This window comes from Puma concolor, chromosome B3 (assembly GCF_028749965.1).
Source record: "Puma concolor isolate L17-30 chromosome B3, mPumCon1.1.hap2, whole genome shotgun sequence".
In the NCBI taxonomy this organism is placed as follows: Eukaryota; Metazoa; Chordata; class Mammalia; order Carnivora; family Felidae; genus Puma; species Puma concolor.
The window spans coordinates 79,895,426-79,917,178 of NC_141672.1; the positions used below are offsets into that span (position 1 = coordinate 79,895,426).

The 21,753-nt window shown below is 42.1% G+C and overlaps 1 protein-coding gene across 1 annotated transcript in view; it reads right to left on the reverse strand.

Annotated features, from left to right (window-relative positions):
* RYR3 (ryanodine receptor 3) overlaps positions 1–21,753 on the reverse strand; it is a 530,733-nt gene that overhangs the window by 211,320 nt on the left and 297,660 nt on the right. Inside the window, 3 exon segments of the mRNA XM_086710284.1 lie at positions 1,434–1,538; positions 6,517–6,733; positions 17,831–18,023. Coding sequence (XP_086566410.1) covers positions 1,434–1,538; positions 6,517–6,733; positions 17,831–18,023 — 515 coding nt within the window.

Sequence of the window (21,753 nt, forward strand, 5' to 3'; positions counted from 1 at the left end):
AAATGTGAACCACATTTATAATTTCAAGTTGTCTAGCAGCCACATGAAAAGAGCAAAAATAAACAGGTGAAATTAATCCTAATGATATATTTTAGGAGCACCTAGGTGGCTCAATCAGTTAAATATCTGACCCTTGATTTTGGCTCAGGTCATCATCTCATGGGGTTGTGAGTTCGAGCCTGCATTGGGCTCTTGCTGACAGCGCAGAGCCTGCTTGGGATTCTCTCTCTCCCTCTCTCTCTTCCCCTCCCCTGCTAATGTGCACTTTCTCTCTCTCAAAATAAATAAACTTAGAAAAATAATATATTTAACCCATGATAAAAAAGTATTACCATTTTAGCAAGCCATCAGTGTAAGAAATCATTTCTGAGACAGTCTATAGTAGTTTCTCACAGCAAGTCTTCAAAATGCAGTGTATTTTATAACTATAACACATTTCAATTCAGACCAGTCGCATTTCAAGTGCTCAGTAGGCATTTGTGGCTCACGACTATAGTATTGGATAGAACACATCCAGACATTAACTAATTAAGTCATCCAACAAACATTTGTCAAGTGTCTGCTATGTGGTAGGCACTGAGCTAGACATTAGGAGTTCAGTGGTGAGCCAGGATAGCCCCAGGCCCATGAAGAATACAGTCTAATGGAGTAGAGAATAGTAATAAAATAACCATAATAATAAATGTAATATTGCAGCTGTGAGTAGTTCTCTAAAGGAGAGGTCTGTGGTGTTATAAAAGCACACAGCAGAGACGTAGTCATCTAGAAGGAGACTATTTTACGGTAGCTATATCGATACCAGTAAGTGTTAGAGTGCAGGGACCCTTTCAGTAACTAAGCTGGAATGTTCATAATTTGAGCGTGTCAGGGTCATAGGCAGCTTCAGAACTCACCTATCCTTATGCCTTCAGACATGACCTTACACAAATCACCCAACACAAAGTCAGTTTACATCCTCTTTGAAAAATGCTTTCCTAGCACAAGAGATTCTGTAACCTGAGTGCCTATTAATCTTAGTGATATGTCTGAAAACAGTATTAAACAAATTCTTATTCAAAACAACGAATCAGCCTCTTTTCGCCCCCCCCCCCCATGAAGAGAGGACAGCTTTTTTTCTGAAGAGAAAAAGGGGATGTGAGGGTTCTGAAGGAGGTACCTGACAGTGCCTGATATTCCCCGAATGAAGGAAGCCATTTTCAAGTAAGAAGGGAAGTGAACCCCCAGTTCTGTCTTCTCAGAGCTGGCCTCCCCCACACCCTTGACTGCGCTTAGATAACTGAGTAAAGCTTAGAGCAAAAGCTACACAGAAGGCGGTAAGAAGGAGCAAGGTTGGGCTCATGTGGTTCCCTTCCTCATTCGAGTCTTTCAAGAACCCTCCCCAGGTGACAAGGCAACCCAATCCTCCTCCCCAGCTTGGCTCCTGGAATGCATACCTTGCCAAAAGTCCAGCCAAGCTCTATTTTATTCATTCCCCAAAGTTCGTGGATGTTTTCAGCCAGTCTGTCTCGGATCTTCTCTAGGTGAGGTGGCAAAACCACCTAAAAGGAAAAGGAACAAGTGTGAAATCAGCAGTATACGAACCGGCTGTACTGAAATCTAACATAAAATCTATGTGGATGAGGTGCCGCAGTTGAATTCCCTACACGTCCCCCAGGAGAGGCTGCTTGCAGAGGCTCCTTCCCAAGAGAGGCTGTATGATTCCAAACCACTCTGCTTGACCCAGATGCTTCCAGAGATTCCTTCCTCTCTGGGCTTCCTTTGTCCATCCCTTCTCAGTCTTCTTTGGAGATATTTGTGTTGTGTGTTCTTGACGTGTGAATGCTTCCCTGGGCCTCACCCTCCCTCTCTCTATGCTCTTTCCTTAGGAGATCACACCCAGCCACAGATGATCACTCTTAAGTGCGTATGTCTCCAGCCACGGTCTCTCCTGAAGTTCAGACTTACAGTTCCAGCTGCCTGCAGGTTTTTCCCACTAAGTAAACCCAATATACCATTCAAAACTGAAATCATTTCTTTCCTTCAAAACCTTTTCTCTTTCTGTTTTTCTCTTGTTGTTCAGTGGTCCACCATTGCTTCGAGTCTAGAAGTCATCCTAGTGTCTTCCCTCTGGGGTATTACTTGGACCCCCAGCCCCATTAGATCAATCACAAAATCTATCATGTTCATTTTTTTTAATGTAGTTTTCACACCCAGCATGGAGCCCAATGTAGGGTGTGAACTCATGACCCTGAAGATCAAGACCTGAGCTGAAATCAAGAGTAGGACGCTTAGCTGACTGAGCCACACAAATGCCTCTGATCATGTTCATTTTTGAAGCATCTTTTTGAAAGGCTCCCACCTCTAATCACTCAACCTCATTATTTTCTCTTTGGACCATTGCAAAACCCTCACAGTTGGTCCCCCCAACTCCTGACCAATCTACCCTCCGCATTGTGACCAGAGTGAAGAGTCTACAACAATAAAATCACATCAAAACACTTCCTGGGTGTCTGCAAGTGTTCCTTGAACTCCTAAGACGCAGACTAGATGTGTTAACCAAGTATTGAGTGTCCTCCTTCAGTTTTTCCACCATGTCCTCACAAACACATCCTTGCCAACCTTTGAAATTACTGCAAAAGATCACACTGTTTCACAGTTGTGTCTTTGCATATGCAGTCTTCACCTTTATCAATTTCCCCAATGATACACATAAAATGTGCACGCGCGCGCGCGCGCGCACACACACACACACACACACACACCCCTCTACACCACAGAGCAGATGACAAAGACATTCTCCTAGACCAGGCTCCAGATGGGGGTCTCTGAGCCCTTTTTCCAGCTAGGTTCTATCCTTGGGCCTTGGTCTCAAGACCCCAGTTGGAGAAAGTATCCTGCTAAATCAGTTTGGTGAGAATCCACCACCCTTGATAATGGAACAGCCCTCCACCTACTTCCTTGTCTGATGGAATTTCCTTCTCCCTCACCATCCTCCAGGTGACATCAGATCACTCTGGCCTGCCTACAGACAGAATCCCGGGAGGTCAGTTTAATAAGAATCCATCCCAACCGCTGATGCTTCTCTTAGTAATTTCTCTTCCATTGGCTCTCACCACCTCCCCATCTTGCTCTCCTTGGCTCTAAAGCCCCGGTTGTTCTTGTTGTATTCAGAACCGAGCCCAGATCTACACTGGAGATCCTCTTCCCCTATTTATGTAGCTCCTAACTAAAATCTGTTTTTACTGCTGTAACTGCTGTCCAGCTCTGGTTTTAATCCCAACACCCTCAGTATCCATCCTTCTCAATTTAGCTCAAACGTCCCACCTTTGGGAAGTCTTCCCCAATTACCTTCACGGAGAGTTTCTCTGTGTTTTCCTGGCACTTTGCTCATATCTCTCCACAAAGGTCATACAACTGGGGGCCCAAGTTTTTTCTCCTTTCCTTCCTCCTATGTTTTAAAATTTACTATTACTGCTTCTGCAGCAATAACAATAATAGGTCTTATTCCCACGTTTATCCATGGACAACTTTTAAGCAATGGGAGATTTCATATAAAAATTCAGATATCTAGTTTGCTTGGAAGATCACAAACACTGGACCCACACTTTTTCCTGGTAACCATCAGCTGGAGCTGAGAAGCAGTTTCTGAGGGCTTGTGCACTTGACATACTTCACTTCTGTATCACCTGCCTGGCCCTTGCAATGCCCCCTCTATGACAATGGTTATTAGTATTTCCACTATTTACAAAAATCCTGATTTTGTTTTTCTTTTGAGGCACGGTAGCTTCTGGATAAAAATTGCTTTTGGTAAAAAAAACAAAACAAAACAAAACACGTGTATCAAGTAAGTGATGTATATGAGATCATGGAGGAAAATTGCAGTAACATATTTAAACTATGTGTTATAATCACTATTTGGCTTTCAACTAAAGCCATTAAAAAATCAACTTAATGCAATTATCAAAAGGGCAAACTTAATAAGTGGCATGATGTTTCAATAAGGAACAAAATGGGGAAAATTATTAGCCAGCAAATTATAACTGTATTTGGGCTTTGTTGGTAAACCCAGAGAATCTGTTTAAACTAGGTTTCCCTTAGGAGATCATGGACTGCAAAGGGATTTCCATGTGGGAGGAACCAATGTGGGAGACAGTATGGAACAAGGCCTCCACAAGTAACCCCAAATCATAGTTTCAGTGACCTCAATTGGTTACTACCTAGAGCAGAGTAATACTGGCTTGCTAACTGCCTTAGGGTGTCTGGGGCTGGGCTGCCTGGAGTTGGACTCCTTTTTGCCTGTGTTCAGCCAGGGGCTGGGGTGCTTCAAGCCCTGGGTACTGTTAGTGCCTAAGGACAGGGCTCCAGTCAGCAATATTTGGTCTACAAACTGGTTACCATGCTCCAGGGAAAATGGAGTTGACTCTCCATATATATGTTTAACTTCTCCTTTGATAATAATTTCACCGAATAGTAGGTTCTAAAAAATTATAAGGTCTCCTTCAAGATAATAAATTGTACCTTTCCAAAGAGAACTTCCCTATGATTTGATTTCCTGGGAACAAGTCCCTAGTTCCAAGGTCCATACAAATTCAATTTTGGGTCCTGACATCAAAGGTTTTTCTGGCCTGTTGATTTGTCTGCGATCTTTAATTTTCAAATCTTCAGTTCTGCACGTTTAGACACTCCTTCCACTCTTTGGTCAAGCCCTCCTTCCCAACCTCATCAAAACACCCCCCCCCCTTTTTTTGAGGCCCACTTCTTCCAGGAAGCCCTTCCTACCACACATTTCTGATTATTTAGTGAGGGGTGGCACAGACAAGTAGGTACCACGTTCATGTTCTTTCCTCACTAGGGCCCTAGGGGCCTTGCATCCATGCAAAAGCTAGTTTCATTCTTTGGCCCTCAGTCTTCGTATCTAGATTACCTAGGAACCAGAGGATCTGATTTCTAGGATCGTCTCTGGCTCACAAACTCCTCCCCAGTTTCCCATCAACCTTCTCAACGCCAACTACTTTCAAGGTGCCACACCAGGCTCTGTGAAGCAGGCAGAGAAATGCTGCTTTACAATAATTTTTATGGGAATTCACACATGGGAATTTGCTGCAGGAGGGAAGAAGCAAATTCACGAACATGTGCGCATAGCTGAATGTAATAGGGTCACATGAATATTATGGGAAAATAACATGCTGGAGACCTTCTACAGGTCAAAAGAGCTATATTTCCCAAAACTACTAACCCCTTGTGCCTCAGAGACAAGACCCCATTGCATTTATTTTTCCCTAACAATGAGAATAGTGATTTGAATAGCACCAGTGTGGAGGAAATATTCAAAGCTGTTGTTTATGCCCCATGTCATAAGCTTGTGAGTGTGTCCCTCTCAAAAGAGGCCCTGGAAAGGCAAAGAAAATGTCCATTTATCAGCACCTTCCCCTCATATATACCACTTCGTTTCTTTCAGTTTTGTTTCCAACTCTTCTCCTACACACTCCGCCTCCTCCAAGTATCCAACCACAAGAGAATATTTATCACCACCTCTGTTGTTTGGAAGTTTAAATTCCAGTTAACAGCATAATATTAGTTTCAGGTGTGCAATACAATGATTCAACACTTCCATACAACACCTGGTGCTCACCCCAAGTGTAAGCCTTAATCCCCATTACCTATTTAACCCATGCCTGCACCCACCTCTCCTCTAGTGACCATCAGTTTGTTCTATGTAGTTAAGAATTTGGTTCTTGGTTTGCCTTTCTCTTTTTCCCCCTTCATTCATTTGTTTTCTTCATTTCCATGTATGAGTAAGATCATACGGTATTTGTCTTTCTCTGACTTATTTACCTTAGCATAATACTCTCTAGCTCCATCCAGCCGTCCAAATGGCAAGATTTCATTATTTTTATGGCTGAATAATGACCCATAATTTGGCTCTTATAGACAATGCTGCTATCAACATCAGGGTGCATGTACCCCTTTGAATTAGCATTTTGGTATCCTCTAGGTAAATATCTAGTAGTGCAATTGCTGGGTGGTAGGGTAGCTCTCCACCTGTCCCTACTTTGTGTTTCTACTTCTAGACCCTTACCCCATTCCTGTTACTTCACATCTGGATCCCTCCCCGTTTAAGCTTATTAAAGGCCCTGGTTGAATTCTAGCCTCACTAACTAGACTTCTAGAAATATTGTAGCCTAACAGGTGTCTCTAGCACTTATTTGTGCATACTGTTCGTTTTGCATTTATTACATTCAGGCTTAAAAAATAGCACATTTGCTTTTTACCTCCTTAAGTGGGTTGTGAATTCCCAGAGAATACTGCATATTTGCACCTGTACCTCACAGGGCCTTGCACGTAGCAAGTGATCAACTTGTCTGGGAAATCCTCAAAGAGCTCAACGTATGCATATGGTGGAAACATGAAAAACAACAGTTGTTCACATCACATGATAATAATACTGAATGCATGACAGGAATGGTTCAGAGACAACAGAGACAGAAGGATTTAGCCCTAGGATTTCATCTGCCTGGGTTGCCTGCTCGAACCTACCTGACTGGTGTCTATGGGGCATGGGATGAAAGAGGCTTGAGAGAGGAACTGGGTGGTACCCAACAGATCTCTAACTCCTTCAACATCGCGTTTATATTCTTTGACAGACTCCAATCTCATCTTTTCTTTTGGAAGTAAGGCTTCGTAGCAAGGGGCATAGCCAGAGGGAGGCAGGAACTTAAATTCTCCATGACGTCCACCCATCAGGAAACGTACTCTGTACCATTTGGAAAGACCAGGAAGAGAGAGGTTAAAAAGAGAAATCCCAGCCTCGATAAGAGAACATTCAAGATAAACTACCCGTCCCCCGCCCCCAGCAATTATTTTGTGGGAAAGTGCCTGAACTCCGATTCAGTACAACGAACATCCTGAAGTATGCAATAAAGCATTGGGGGAAAACTCTCAGTCTATGATCCTCAGGTGACCCATGTCAGCTAAATTCTTAAAAAAGTTAATTCATACATAAATATCATTAGACTTTAAAAATAATGTTTTTCCTGGGGTGCCTGAGTGGCTCAGTTGGTTAAGCATCCAACTCTTGATTTCAGCTCAGGTCACGATCTTGCAGTCATGGGTCTGAGCCCTACATAAGGCTCCAAACTGAGCTGAGCATGGAGTCTGCTGAAGATTCTATCTCTTTCTCGCTCTCTCTCTGCTCCTGTCCCCTGCTCATGTACTCTCTAAAATAAATAATCATGTTTTTCTTTACCCTAGTAGACAAATCATCATTATAAATATTACCAGACTATTGAAAAGAGTAGCAGTGATGAGGAGAAGGACATTATTCTCTGACAAGATCATGTTAAAACTACAGCATGAGGACTTCAAATCTTTTTACTTGAGGGACATCACTCACACATCAATTTTTAAGATGCAGGCAAAAGATGAATACCAGAATATTAAGCACAAATGGTATATATGCCAAGTGATACCCTGCAGAGGCTGCAGTTCCCCTAAATAGCCATACGAGGGCGACTCTGAAGAAGCAACAGCAGGCGGTCATAGCCATAGGCAGCCAAATAGGTATGAAGTGTTTGCGCCCTAGGGTACCAGTGCCTTTCTCAGGGGCACCACCACCCTGCTGGCATCCAGGCCTGACACTTTAGTCCACTCCAGCAGTGCCTACAGAGACCTCCCAGAAGGGGGAGAGACACTTGGGGCTCACAGTGATGCAGGCACTAAATTTCCAGTATACTGAAGTCTTTCAATATGTTAATTCAGCATCTGGCTGCATTTTAGCCTTATATACATATAGGTTTGGTTAGGGTTGTAGGTACACCTCAAAGCTTTCCCTGCAAGGAGGAGAGGGTGAAAGCGAACTATTTCAAAACGATACTTTATATTCTCCTAGGTTTGTAACAAGAAAGAGAGCTTTTGCAGATCAGCTTTAACTTAATGAGAAAATATGACCACAGTTTTAAGTAATTAAAACATGATGGGGCGCCTGGGTGGCTCAGTCGGTTAAGCAGCCGACTTCGGCTCAGGTCATGATCTCGTGGTCCGTGAGTTCGAGCCTCGCGTCGGGCTCTGTGCTGACAGCTCAGAGCCCGAAGCCTGTTTCAGATTCTGTGTCGCCCTCTCTCTGACCCTTCCCTGTTCATGCTCTGTCTCTCCCTGTCTGAAAAATAAATGTTAAAAAAAAAAAAAAAAAAAAAAACATGAAAAGATATGTAGCCCTGCAGGGTCAACACTAATATCACACAGGAAAAATCAGTATATACACCTAGCCTCTGCATGCAACCCTCACACTCTCTTCCCTCCATTTAACAACGAGTGATCGAACCCATATGACTTGCTGTTCTTTGCACTGGAGACTCGGCAACGAACAAAGACTACAGTGCCCCTGGTGTCACAGAACAGGCATCCAACTAGAAAAACAGTCCTAATTACTGATTGGGAGATATCGAGGAAGGAATAAAGAGGGCGTTGTGAAATAACTCAGGAAAGAGGGGAGGCTCCTAGACTGCAGTCAAGGAAGGCCTCTCTGAGGAAGAAACATGAGTTAACCCTGTGGACTAAAGAGGAGCTAAGGAGTTTAAAATCTGGAAGAGCATTCTAGGCAGAGGCATGACATGTGCCAAGGTCCTGAGGCAGGAAAGACCTTGGGTGCAGAGCCCAAGGGGCATGAGGTGAGGTGGGAGGGTGCGGTGCTAGATCAGGTAGGGTCTGTGAGTCATGGCAAGAAGATGAGATTGTATTCCAGGCAGGAAGCTTCTGAAAGACTTTAAGAAGAAATACAAGACTCTTCTAGCTGCTGTATGTGGACAGGTTAGCAGACCATTTAGCGAGTATTTGGAGGCACCAGACACCCAACTAGTGATGGTGGGAGGTGAGGATAATCGGTTGAGCCAATGTGATGATGGACAAAATGGAAAGCAAAAGCCAGATCCCATTTTTGTTTTGGAATGAGGACAGTTAGGGACTGCTGAGGGAGTGAGGGCATGTTTGCAGCGGGCTGAGATATGTGGCGAAGGGTTATGACCTAGCAAAGCCCTCACAGCAAGACTCTCCACCAGGCCTCGCTTTCTTTAACTAGAATGTTCTGGTAGGGCAGCCTTACAAGAGAGTCTCAGTGTTGGCTGAGTAATCATGACTGTGGAAATAGCCTAATTATGAAACTGGAAAATAAAACTCTTTCCAAGTGGGAGACATTAAAGTTTTTTTTTCCTTCCCAATACAAATTCTTTATCCAAATAGCATTTTAAACAATGCTGTTTTAAAATTAATTATAGAAATCATAGGACATCTCCCACTTTCCCATTTTCAAGTACTAAACAATGATATAGAATTAGAACCACAATTGTCCCTTGTGGATGTTCCTACATTAAATGTTACGTAACGGGGCATGCTATATGTGTATTAAGAATATGAACGATGACATTAAGACAAAATTGAGTCATTAGCCTGAAATGTTACTAATTTAGTGAACCTTCAGGAAATAATGACTAAGCCTTGAAATTATTGGTTGAGAACTTCCCGATTCAACTGAAACACAGCAGATTGTGCTACTGACATATTCAAACTGTGGGATAGAACTAGAGCTTTTTGAGCAAAAAAGAGAGTGTAGGACATTTTTTTTTTTTTTTTTTGCTTCCCTCTTCTCCTTGAGCATCCTTCCTGTGAGAAGCTGAATGCCCAGGAGCTTACACAGCAAGGGTATGAGTATTCTTTGTTACTCACTAGTGAACAGATTCCAAGAACAAGTAAATGATCTCCTATGAGGTCTTCTGGCTGGACTTAATTATTCATGAGCTGTCTTGCCAGCTCTGTTTAGTGTTAAAATTTCTCTTACATTTTAAAATCTGCCATCATCTTCTGGATAGAGAGCAAATCAAGAAAGCACAGAGAACATAAGGAAAACCAACATTTCTGGTTTTATATTCTGTTATTAAAAAGAGAATAATTTGGTTATAAATCTTCATCTCATCTCCTCTGATGGCCACAAAAACTGTAAAAGGAAAAATGTACGTAACCAGAAATTAGTGTGTACTGCTCACTGAAGCATTTGTCTCCAAACGTCATTTCCAGTGTCATCAGTGGGTGGAAGAGTGGTCCTGGGTTGCTTCCAAAGACAGAAGCCCTGCTCTCCAGCAGGGACTGGACAAGACCTGTGCCAGGTACACGCGCGGTCTGTGGCTCCTTCCTTCGCTACCCGCAGTGCCTGGGAAGGGCTCCAACAAACGAGCACTAACAGTGGTGGTCCTCCTCATACCTCTCTCCGCGAGATCCAGACTGACCACGTCAAAGGAAATACCCAGAGATAAAATGCAGGCTTGAAGGGGATAATCAAACGAAATACCTGCAACCCACTTTAATTATCTGAAGATATTAAAATGGGATTCCCCCTCTTAGAGTTTTAGCAGAGGTCCCAAAGGCAGATAAATCAGAGGATGCCAGTATTTTCACATCCTGAAGTGAGATGCTGGATCCACTACGAAGATCCATCCAAAAAGTTATGAAACAAATGCAGCTGTAGTCTACCAGGTGCCTGCACCCTCATAAGAAAGGTAAAGAATTCATTTGGAGAGAACTGTCAGGGAGAAAAGGCAGGGAGTTCTCTCCTATCTGAAGTCAAATGAAGAGTGCTTTAAGAACTATTCAGAAGCTTTCAAGTGTCCCCCTGGAATCTAGTGAGGGACATGTTTGCCCGGTGACAGGCAGAGAGGGAGACAGAGAGTGAGAGAGAGCACGAGCAGGAGAGTGAGCGAGCAATAGTTGATCTCAAGGGAAAGAGCTCCCTTCTGCTCAGGGCGGGGCCAAGGACTGTGTTCCTGGAAGGCCAGACAGACTCCACAAATGAGTCAGCTGTCAGCCATCTCAAAAGGAAGTATGCCCCGAGAGGCAAATGACTGATCAGAGATCAGAAAGGAGGTAAGCAGGGGAGGTGGGAGGCCCCGTGTGTGGGGAGGGAAACGTATGTAGAATAGGGCTTGGGGTCAGCCAGAAGGAAGCAGCCAGCACAGGTGGTGAAGCCTGTGTAAAAAGAACTGCAGCGAGATGCTTAGAGATGCTCCAGACTGAGGCTCCAAGGAGACCACAAAGGCCTCAAACATCAACTGCATACAAATCTGAGTTACCTTCTAGCCAAATAGATGGGATTTTCATATGGCTGAGAAGACTGTTCTTATTCTTAAAAGGGGCAATAAAGGTTACAGAATGGGCAGAAGGGCTTATCCAGGGCCAGAAGTCCAGAGCATGGATGTAGAGGGTAGCAAGAAAACAACAGAGTGACAAATAACTAGTCTATTTCTTTTCATAAATCTGGCATCTAGCGCTGAAGGTTTATCATTTAAATCCTTTTTCCAATTAGGATGTAAATCTCTCTTCTCTAGGTGTTATTCTTCCCTGCTTCTTGGGTTCCACTGCATCTCCCAGCCTCAGAAAATGTTAAATTTAAAAATAAAAAGGTAATTTGAGAATTGAGTTCATTCAGATTCATTCTTCTTGATCCTTGGATTTTTCTCTACATTAATGGATTTTCAAATCAACTTAATTAATCAATTTAATCTCTTCCACTAAAGCACCTGTTATCTTCTGGAATTCCTCCTAGAACTCAGGACATTCCATCAGCTCTTAAGGGCGGTTTTCCTCCTAAAGTGATTAGAGTAAGTGGGTCCTTAGATTCTTCTGCCTCAGAGATGAGCAAAAGCTTCCATAAGAGTCTCCAGGGAGTACTGAGATTTTTGGGAGATGTGGGGGAATTTTTTATTTACTTGACTGATTTTGAAAACAGAGAAAATTGTATTGAAAAATCCCTGCTAGCATTTTCAATTCAGCCTTTTGAGATTTAGACATTGTGGCTTTCCCATTTGTAGAAGGGACCAGACTACCTATTACAAGTTCCCAGATTCGAAAGACGGATCCACAAATAAAAACAACACAGTAAAAATCAAGACATGGCTTTCTTATGCTCCAGAAGGATGACTAGGTTTCCTTATCCACGGCTTACTAGCAAACGTGTGACGTCACTTGAGTCTCTCTTCCTGAATATCTCATTACTCTCATCTGCTAGTGAAGCTCTCCCAGACAGCGGGGAAGGTGTTCCAAAGAAGAAAAGGATACAGGCTGTGGTTAAGAGGACAAAGAATTAATGAGCTTTGGCTGACCTGAATTCAACTCGTAAGTCGTGATTCATAACCGCATCCTCTCGCTAAGACGGGAAAACAATCTGAGTTATGTATGTTCCCACATTCATCTTTCCTTCTGGCCAGTGTTTGATGAAACCCCAGGGCAATCATCATGTTCTCCACAGAAGTATATTTATCTCAGTAATAATTTCCACAGCATTGACCACAGCAAGCTGGAAATAGCTAAGCTGTTGGTTACCTGAATTTTAGCCAAGGCTGGTGGGTACCAACAGAAAACAAACAGCAACCACAAATACCAACCACCTTTGGATATTGTTGCTGTTATAAATTAGCAAGGGCCGGTAACAGAGCTACGTCAGGCCGTTAAAATAGATCTCTGGGAAATTTAACTATGTCTATAAAACATATTCTACTACAGCTATGAACTCATCCATTTTCTGAGAAACAAAAAGTATCACCCAAATCACTACATCACTATACGTTTCACTATACGTCATGGCTTCCGTGTCATGTTCTCCATGTGCTTCACGCCATGATGCCATATTGCAGGGTGAGACTGCCTTTTAATGAGGGCTTGCTGGCATTTAAGTAACTCAACCTTTTGGGTGGTCTCCAAGGTACACATGCCTCATCCTAAATTCTGTTCTATAACAAACTGTGTTGTCACACTAAGGGCCTACTGCATGGATAGTATCCACACACAAACCCCACGGAGAAGAAACCTAAGGAGGCACATTCATAATAGTTAGAAGAGAGAGCACATATTGATTTGTGGATTTTGTTAGTAATTACTCATGCTGCCTTTGACTTCACTGTGGATAAATCTAATTGAAAAAGATTTTTTGCTCTTCAGTGACTGCTTACAGGGACATCTTAATCAGGTGTTATTAACAACATAGTTTGTAACTATACAAATAATTATGGGGTCACAAATTCATGACTGTGACCTCAGTAAAGACCAGTGAATAGGAGGAAATGGGGCTGTAAAAGAGAAATCGAATTTAGAAGCCACGCCAAAGTTGAAAATAAACACGAGAGACAATTCTGAATGCTTCTATGACAGGAGAAGGACCTCTTTCTAGAATGGCATAATCTTGTACCCTGCTGGAAGAGACACAATACAACCAAGCAAGTATTCTACTTACTATATCAGTGAAAATAGTAATTTCTTTTCAATTGTCATAAATACACACACACACATATATTTTATAGGAGAAATAAAGTTTTGTTCTCGTAGTTTTTGAAGTTACACTGTGGGGAGTAGTATGATCCTTCAACATGTAGCACTGCTTTCAGAGGGTCTCAGCATTTCTGTTCTGCCTTCCTCACCTTGACCACCCACGATGGAACTTGGCACGGGACCGAGGACCAGAGGACTCAGTTGCCTGATCAACTGTGTTATTCAACATATTTCAGTGAGATTAACTCATATTTAATTAACTTGGAATTAACATCTTGCTTTCTCTCTTGCTTTCTGCACAGCTGAGTGAAAGCAGTATAGACAGACTTCTGGGTTTCAGCACCAAATCATAGTTTACCAGTTGATGTAAGAGTAAGTACTGGTATACTGATCCTCTTTGCTCACAAATAAAAATCAGTCCATTGGCTACTCTTCAACACAAGACCAGCACTGGGAACGACTGAAGACATCATATAAGGGGCTGTATGTACTTCAGTAAAATGTATTTCCCAAATGTGCAGGCAATTCCATCTCTCCTCAGATCATATTATGTTCTGAGAACCAAAGACAGGAATATGTCAGAGGTGAACATTTTCCTGAGAGAAAGGAGGCCTGAAAGACATCAAGTCCCACTCATTAGCTTACCACTAATTCAGGTGCTTTAAGCAAGAGGCTCTCATAGCTAAGGTAACAACTTTTCAAATCAACACATCTGGACCCTTCAGTTTCTTAAATTCTCTTACCAGTTTTGTGCCTTATAAATGGGTTAGACAACTCATTTTTCCTATCCTGGAACTTTGCTTCTCTTTTTCCTGGGCACTCAGAAGGCTGCATGCCCTGCTGACCCAGACAGGAGATGCTAGAAGCATCTTCGACATGTGGATACGGTGGAGTCGCCCATTTCTTTATCTGCCAGCTGCAGTTCTTTGCCAAGAGATTTCAGTTTAAGTCGTCACCAAAAAAATAAATAAATAAATAAATAAATTCACACACTTAAAAATCCTATCTCATTTCTCTGAAGGAGACTGGATGGATGAGTTCATAATTAAAAATCATTAGGCAACATACAAGATTGGATGTACTGATCTCTAAACACAAACTACTTAGATACCATTAAGCCGGCACACTAAAAAAGGTCCTTTTCTCCAGAGATCTGACTTCTAGCTAAGCCCTTGTCTCAGATGAGATGCTTGAGAAGTAGGCATACTTGCCTTGAAAATAAGTAAAACCCAGCGAGTGGGATGTGGTCAAAACCAACAGAGAAGGGAAGGGCAGTGATGCTGGGTGACCAAGGCCATTAGCTACCTAGGCCAGTGTGGTCCTGGGAAGCGACTGCTCAGAGTGATCTTGTTTCTCCAAAGAAGATACTGAGTCAACAGGTGGATGACCCAAACGCTGTTACATCATATGTAGATTTCTGCTCATTCTCTTTCTTCCTGGGCAATCAAGTGGGGAGGATGCACAGTGGAACATGTGCTGGTTCTCCCCCGACTGCCAGGGGTCTCTGTTCCAATCAGTTCTCTTTGGGCTTACAGTGTCTCTGTCTTGCAACAATGCTCCTGGTTTTCTAAATGCTTCTTATGGATATCAGCGAAGAATGGGATGTTATGCCACGTTTAAAACGGGAGAACTGGAATGAAATTCTAATGGGTATGTCCTCAGCAGACAGAAACACAGATAAAAAACTCACAACTCTAGAATACAGTCCCTGGGGTGGACAGAAGATTCGTTGGCTTGCAACAGTGCTGAGTAGATTTGCAGCCCCAGTAAGGTTTTACTATCATTGTTCTCCTTTTGTTAAAAGAATCTCAAACAATGATAATGTTTAATTTAAATTTATTATATCCATTGACATCAACATGTTTATAAATATGTATATGTACTGTATACGTATCACTATGTGTGCAAACATACATTAGCTTATGTGCATATTGCATATCTGTATATGTGTATATATACTATGTGTATTTGCATATCTGTGTCAAATTCCCAAGGTTCAATATCATTTCCAAAGGATAATTGTTTATTTCTAAATTATTTAACTGAAACAGAACTAAAATTTCATCCATTAGAAAAATATATCAACATGTCTTGCTTTATCAGTCTACCTGAGGTGCTGAGGACTATCACAGTGCTATCACTTTGGAAATCCATCCCTCAGATGCCCGCAGCTCTGAGATGGCATCTTTGTGGTCCAAGCTCTAAGTGTCTGCTCTCTACAACGCCCCTCCTTTTATGGCCCTTTCCAAGGGCTTCAATGGAAACCAGTTTGATTCTAACTGTGTTGATTCTAGTTTTCCACTCATTCTATTGTAATCTCTTTAATAAGCAGGGATCAAGAATGATTAAGAAAATCTTGGGGAAGAAGAGTCACAGTGGGGTCTTGTCTTGACATTAAATTAATGGGGTCTGTCTTGTCTTGACATTAAAATATATTGTCAGACTAAAATAATTAATTCAGCATCCAACTGGTATAAGGAAAGGGGCAGAGCAACAAACACACTAGTTAGCCATAGTATGTAGAAAACAACTTGTACAGTATAAATCCAATTTAGTGTAAAAATATTCGGATGTATGAATAAAAAGGTAATAGGGTTGTCTCCAGGTTGTGCAATTTTGGGTTCTTGGTTATTTCCTTGATGTACATTATTTTTGTAAAAGGGAAAAACAATGAAATGACAGGACAATAAAGCTAAGTGTGAAAATGTAAATCGTAAACTGGGAAAAAAGATTTGAAACCAATAAGGCAGTATTTTAAATAGTCTTAACATACAAAACATTGAAATTCATACCAGATAGGCAAAGAACATAAAAAATATTGGGTTGAAATACTATCTAAGAACAGTAAGCATTAAAAATGCTTAACCACACAAGTAATCAAATAGAAAATTAAAACTAAGTTACAATTTTCTCAAATTAGCAAAGATTAAAAATCACCCATAACAGTAAAAGTTAATGAAGACTCAATCGGTTGGGCATTCCCATACGTTGCTTTAAATGATACTACAAGGCCCAAATCCTTTATCTGAAATCTGGAGTTGTGTTTCAGACTTCATAATTCTTTAGATTTTAAACAAAGTATACATATTATGTATTAAATACAACCTCTAGACAGGTGAGGGGCTGTACCCCTTAATCAAACACATTAATATTTCTGCAGTTAAGCTTGTAAATATTCAAAAGAAGAGGAATAAATGAAAGATTAAAAGCAACCTCATTTCTGTTGATGACAGTTTTGACAACAAAATGAGTTTAGGTCAGACTCTGTGGTGAAATGAGTTATGAAAAAATTGATGGGTTTCAGAACTTTTGAGATTCCAAAATTGTTGATAATTATTTCTGAACTGTTCCATACAATCTTCCTGAAAATCTACTTGGCTATGTGATTATACATTTATTATTTTTTAATGTTTATTTTTGAGAGAGACAGAGTATGAGTGGGGTAGGGGCAGAGAGAGAGGGAGACACAGAATCCAAAGTAGGGTCTAGGTTCTGAGCTGACAGCAGGGAGCCTGATGCCAGGCCTGAACTCATGAGCCGTGAGATCATGACCTGAGCCGAAGTTAGATGCTTAATTGACTGAGCCACCCAGGCACCCCTACAAATTTAGACTTTAAAAACTTCATAGCTTTTGACCTACTTCTAGGAAGACAAGATATGTCTAGATATGCAGACAAAAGAGTTATGCTCAAGGATGTCCATCATAATTTTATTTATAAAGATAAAAATGGAATTAGAACAAAAGTCTAACAATAAAGTAATGGCTATATTATGGGACAACCAAATAAAAGGATATTATATGGCTATAAAAATTGTTTTTGAGGAGGATACTTAAGGAGTCAGGAAAAGGCTCATTATGTATGGCTGAATGGAAAATAATGAAGACCTGAAACTTCATATTGAGTGTGATGTCAATTAACAAAGCCTCATGGGGTGCCTGGGTGACGCAGTCAGTTGAGCTTCCAGCTCTTGATTTTGGCTCAGGTAACAATCCCAAAGTTGTGGGATCAAGCCCCACGTTGGGCTCCGTGCTGAGCGTGTAGCATGCTTAAGATTCTCTCTCTGCCCCTCTCTCCTGCTCACGTTCTCTCTCAAAAAAAAAAAAAAAAAAAAAAGAAAAAAAAAGCTCCCAAAATGTGTAGAATAAAAGACTTGAAACTAATAGCAGAGATTATAGTTACACGTTGGGATTGTGACGTTGTTTTATCTAGAACTATATCTTATAAATTTTTAATAATGAGGATGTAATTTTTAAAACAATTATTAAAACAAGGATCTACATAAGATTGATGTTATTCGTCTTCTTATTTGAAGACATTACAAAACCCTTGGTTGTAGGTAGGTATTCAATGACTATCTACGGGGTCAGTGATTCTGGATTGCTCTCCTGCTTTCACCATCATTTTGGCGGGGGAGGGGGAGCGGGGGGGGCAGTCTGGTTTATGGTGTGGAAGTCGTGAGGGACACTCCCTTGCTCCCTGGCTCACACGAGTGGTGGGGAGGTGGGCTAACAGCCACTCCCCATGAAATCACAGCCATCACTTACTTGACACCTGCTGAGAAGCTCACCACAGGGAAGAAGAGCCCATCTGTGTTGAAGTTCTCAAACATCCCCTGCACAGGCTGCCCGTTGATGCGGAAAGAGATGCTGGGCACCCCGAGGTCGAGGCAACAGCTTACCACGTCATCTGATCTCAGGAGGTGCTGGTTGATGGAGGCCACGGCTCTGGGTATGCGGCCTGGTGAGCAAAGAACAAGAAGGCGTTGTGGGACTCTAGAGAAGGCTCTCACAGTGGGAGGTGGGGAGGTATGATGGCACACAGGAGGTCTGGATATGCTCCTGCATTTGCAATTCAACTTGGCTTTCCCAGTGTGAGGGGAGCAGTGAGAAATGATTTCCGGAGCTTGTGAGTGGGCAGCCCAAAACGAGAGGAGTCTCAGAAGAAACTCAAACTGCCAGGAATGAGAACAAACATAAATTCAACCCCCTCAGTGTGTGTTCAGATTCTGGCCCGGTGTCTGAATTAACGAACAGATTGCTTTGCTGGTTGTGGGTCCTGCAGTGTGAGTGAGCGTGTGTGCGTGGGTTTACTCTCAGATGCCCAAAGATCTCACCCTCTTCCATTTCCTGTAAAAGATATGGCCACTCTGGCACTGGACGCAGGAGCCATCAAAGTGAGTAACAGCAAGGTCATCCAGCCATTAAACTATGCAGCATAGTTTACTTGTTTTAAAGAATTCTAGTAGTTCATATAAGCAGTGAAACAGAGGGTCAGTTGTACACTGTGTTGATGATTTTTGTCATTACTGTATATCTCTTTAATAGGATGATTTATCATTGCCTGACCTAACTTACAGTCATGAGAAAATCACCTCTCGGGATTTTTGTGTCACACCATCTCATTCTGGAAGTTCTAAAAGTAAATTATCCTAACTCCCTCACCCATCTCCCTACCACGGTTACAATTCTATTGGCAAGAGAGCAATGAAGAGGCAGAATTTAGCTATTAAAATGGACTTTCAGGCAACAAAAATTATAAAAATGTATCTTATTTTTTGATGACAGAAGTAATACATATTCATTATAAATGTTCATTGTATACAAAAATATAAACAAAGAAAAAAATTTAACTCAATAAAAAATAAAAAATGCTTCCACTTTCACACACACATACACACTTTTCATCCAAACTAGGATTCTGTGGGTTTTGTGACTTTTTCTCTACCTATCGTATTGTAAATATTTGATTGTATAATGGAATATTCACTAGAAACTGCATTTTAATGGCTTCATCATATGCCATAAGGTAATTAAAAACCCCCTTATGATGGGTACGTGAGTTGTTTATAAATTTTGTATGCACATCTATGCTATATAATCTTTCTAATCTCAGCTATGAATTATTTAATGTTTCCAGTGGTTAATGCTATTCTAGTAGGTTCTAAATTAAGTGGTGGATTTTATTTTATTTTTTTTTCAACGTTTTTTATTTATTTTTGGGACAGAGAGAGACAGAGCATGAACGGGGGAGGGGCAGAGAGAAAGGGAGACACAGAATCGGAAACAGGCTCCAGGCTCCGAGCCATCAACCCAGAGCCTGACACGTGGCTCGAACTAACGGACCGCGAGATCGTGACCTGGCTGAAGTCGGACGCCCAACTGACTGCGCCACCCAGGTGCCCCAAGTGGTGGATTTTAAAATAGCAAGGGGCACCTGGGTGCCTCAGTTGGTTAAGCGGCCGACTTTGGTTCAGGTCATGATCTCAGAGCTTTTGAGTTTGAGTCCCGCGTCGGGCCCTGTGCTGACAGCTCAGAGCCTGGAGCCTGTTTTGGATTCTGTCTCTCTCTCTCTCTCTCTCTCTCTCTCTCTCTGCAACCTCCCCAGCTGTCACTGTCTCTCTTAAAAATAAACATTAAAAAAATTTTTTTTAAATAGTGAAACTACTACACTATCCTTAATTAAAAAAAATATATTAAGTATCCCCTTCTGGTTATTGTGGGCAACTGACAAAACCATATTGTATTTCCCCCACCCTTGTACAAACGTGAACGAGGCTCTACGTGGTACCAGACACCGGGCTGGGGATCAAGGACTGAAGACCCAGTTCCTGCTCCTAATAAATCCATAATCTGGTGGGAAATAAACATTCAAATAAAGAATTACCATTCAGTCTAGTTAATGGAATGAAGGTGTACACAAGGTGATGCTTCTAAGATACAGGAAGGTGCCAAATCAGCCTGGGAGCATGGGACAAGAGTCAAAGATCCACTATATAAGAAAGACTACTTCTTACAGAAGAATAGTTTATACAGAAGGATGGAGGAGACCTACCTGTGTGCGGCAGGTGTGGGGATGGATAGGAGCTTGGGGAGTAGATGCAGAACACAGCCGGACTGGACACACAACTTGGACTGTTTACACCAGGTGCAATGACACAAAATAACGTACGCAAGGCACATAAGCCTGGGACAGCGCCAGACTTGGTTTTTGTAACCTTGCTTCATTCCTGAGAATGAGGAACAGGTTCCTTTAAAACACAGCAATCTAAGCCAAATTCTAAGACTGCAGAGGTTTGACACCTTTCCAATTTCTCTGAGGAGACCGAGGGCCCTTGGTTCCTGTTATGGAGTTGAGGTATCCCAGGTCCCAATTATCTTTTCTCCCTTATCATAATCAAGTCTGTTATGAAAGGAATCTATGATATTAAAACTCAGCCAATCTTGCTACAACGGTCTCATTCTCAGTATTTCTTATTTTCCCATTAAAAACCAATCTTTTCTGCTTCAGTTGTTTCTTTCTCCTTTAGTTTAACTTCTGGATAATATCACTGTAGTCATTTGAAAAAAAAATCCCAAGAGATTTCTGTGAATTTGGGAAAACCAAGAAGCCACTGAAACGCTCGGTTGGTCAACTAGCTTTATTTTTTTCAATGTTTATTTTTGAGAGAGACAGAGACAGAGCGTGAGTGGGGGAGGGTGCACAGAGAGAGAGACAGACAGACAGACATGGAATCTGAATCAGGCTGCAGTCTCCGAGCTGACCGCACAGAGCCCGACACAGGGCTTGAACACATGAACCACGAGATCATGACCTGAGCCAAAGTCGGACGCCCAACCAACTGAGCCACCCAGGCGCCCCGGTCAACTAACTTTCAAGGTATTCAGATCCTTGCTGGCTAAAAATACAAATGAGAAGGTCCTTTACTGTTCTGAGACTCACATAAACTAGGACAAACTGACAGTGTTGAATTGTGATGCCAGCGTCCTCTCGTCCTAGCTGCTCAAAGTGCACTGTTGGCTTCCCTGCCGGCCAGAACCTCGGCCAGTAAAGACAGAGAGCAGCTTTCATGAGGGATACTCTTCATCTACAGCAGTGCTTTGATGCCATCGGAAGCTGAGTTCCAAGCTTTATTTAGCCCTTAAGATGCCATAGTTGCCAAGTGCCTTCCCGAAGAATGGCAGCCGAGAGCATTTCTCCTGTCTAGTTCCCTCCCTTGGTGGAAAACAACAACCAGGATGAGCAATTATACCCTTGTGGTAAACACCACTGCCTTTTACAAAACTCCTTTATTCTAAAAGAATGGGCACCGAGTAGAAGATCATCAGTAGGCCAAGTGAAATCATGGTTTGAGCCTATTTTTTTTTTTTTTTTCAACGTTTATTTATTTTTGGGACAGAGAGAGACAGAGCATGAACGGGGGAGGGGCAGAGAGAGAGGGAGACACAGAATCGGAAACAGGCTCCAGGCTCTGAGCCATCAGCCCAGAGCCCGACGCGGGGCTCGAATTCACGGACCGCGAGATCGTGACCTGGCTGAAGTCGGACGCTTAACCGACTGCGCCACCCAGGCGCCCCTTGAGCCTATTTTTAAAACATATGCAGAATACAGAGTTGGGACTGATACTATCCAGAAACTAAAGGGAGACAGTGGATAATTACTGGATAGGAAGCATGTACTTAGTGATTAC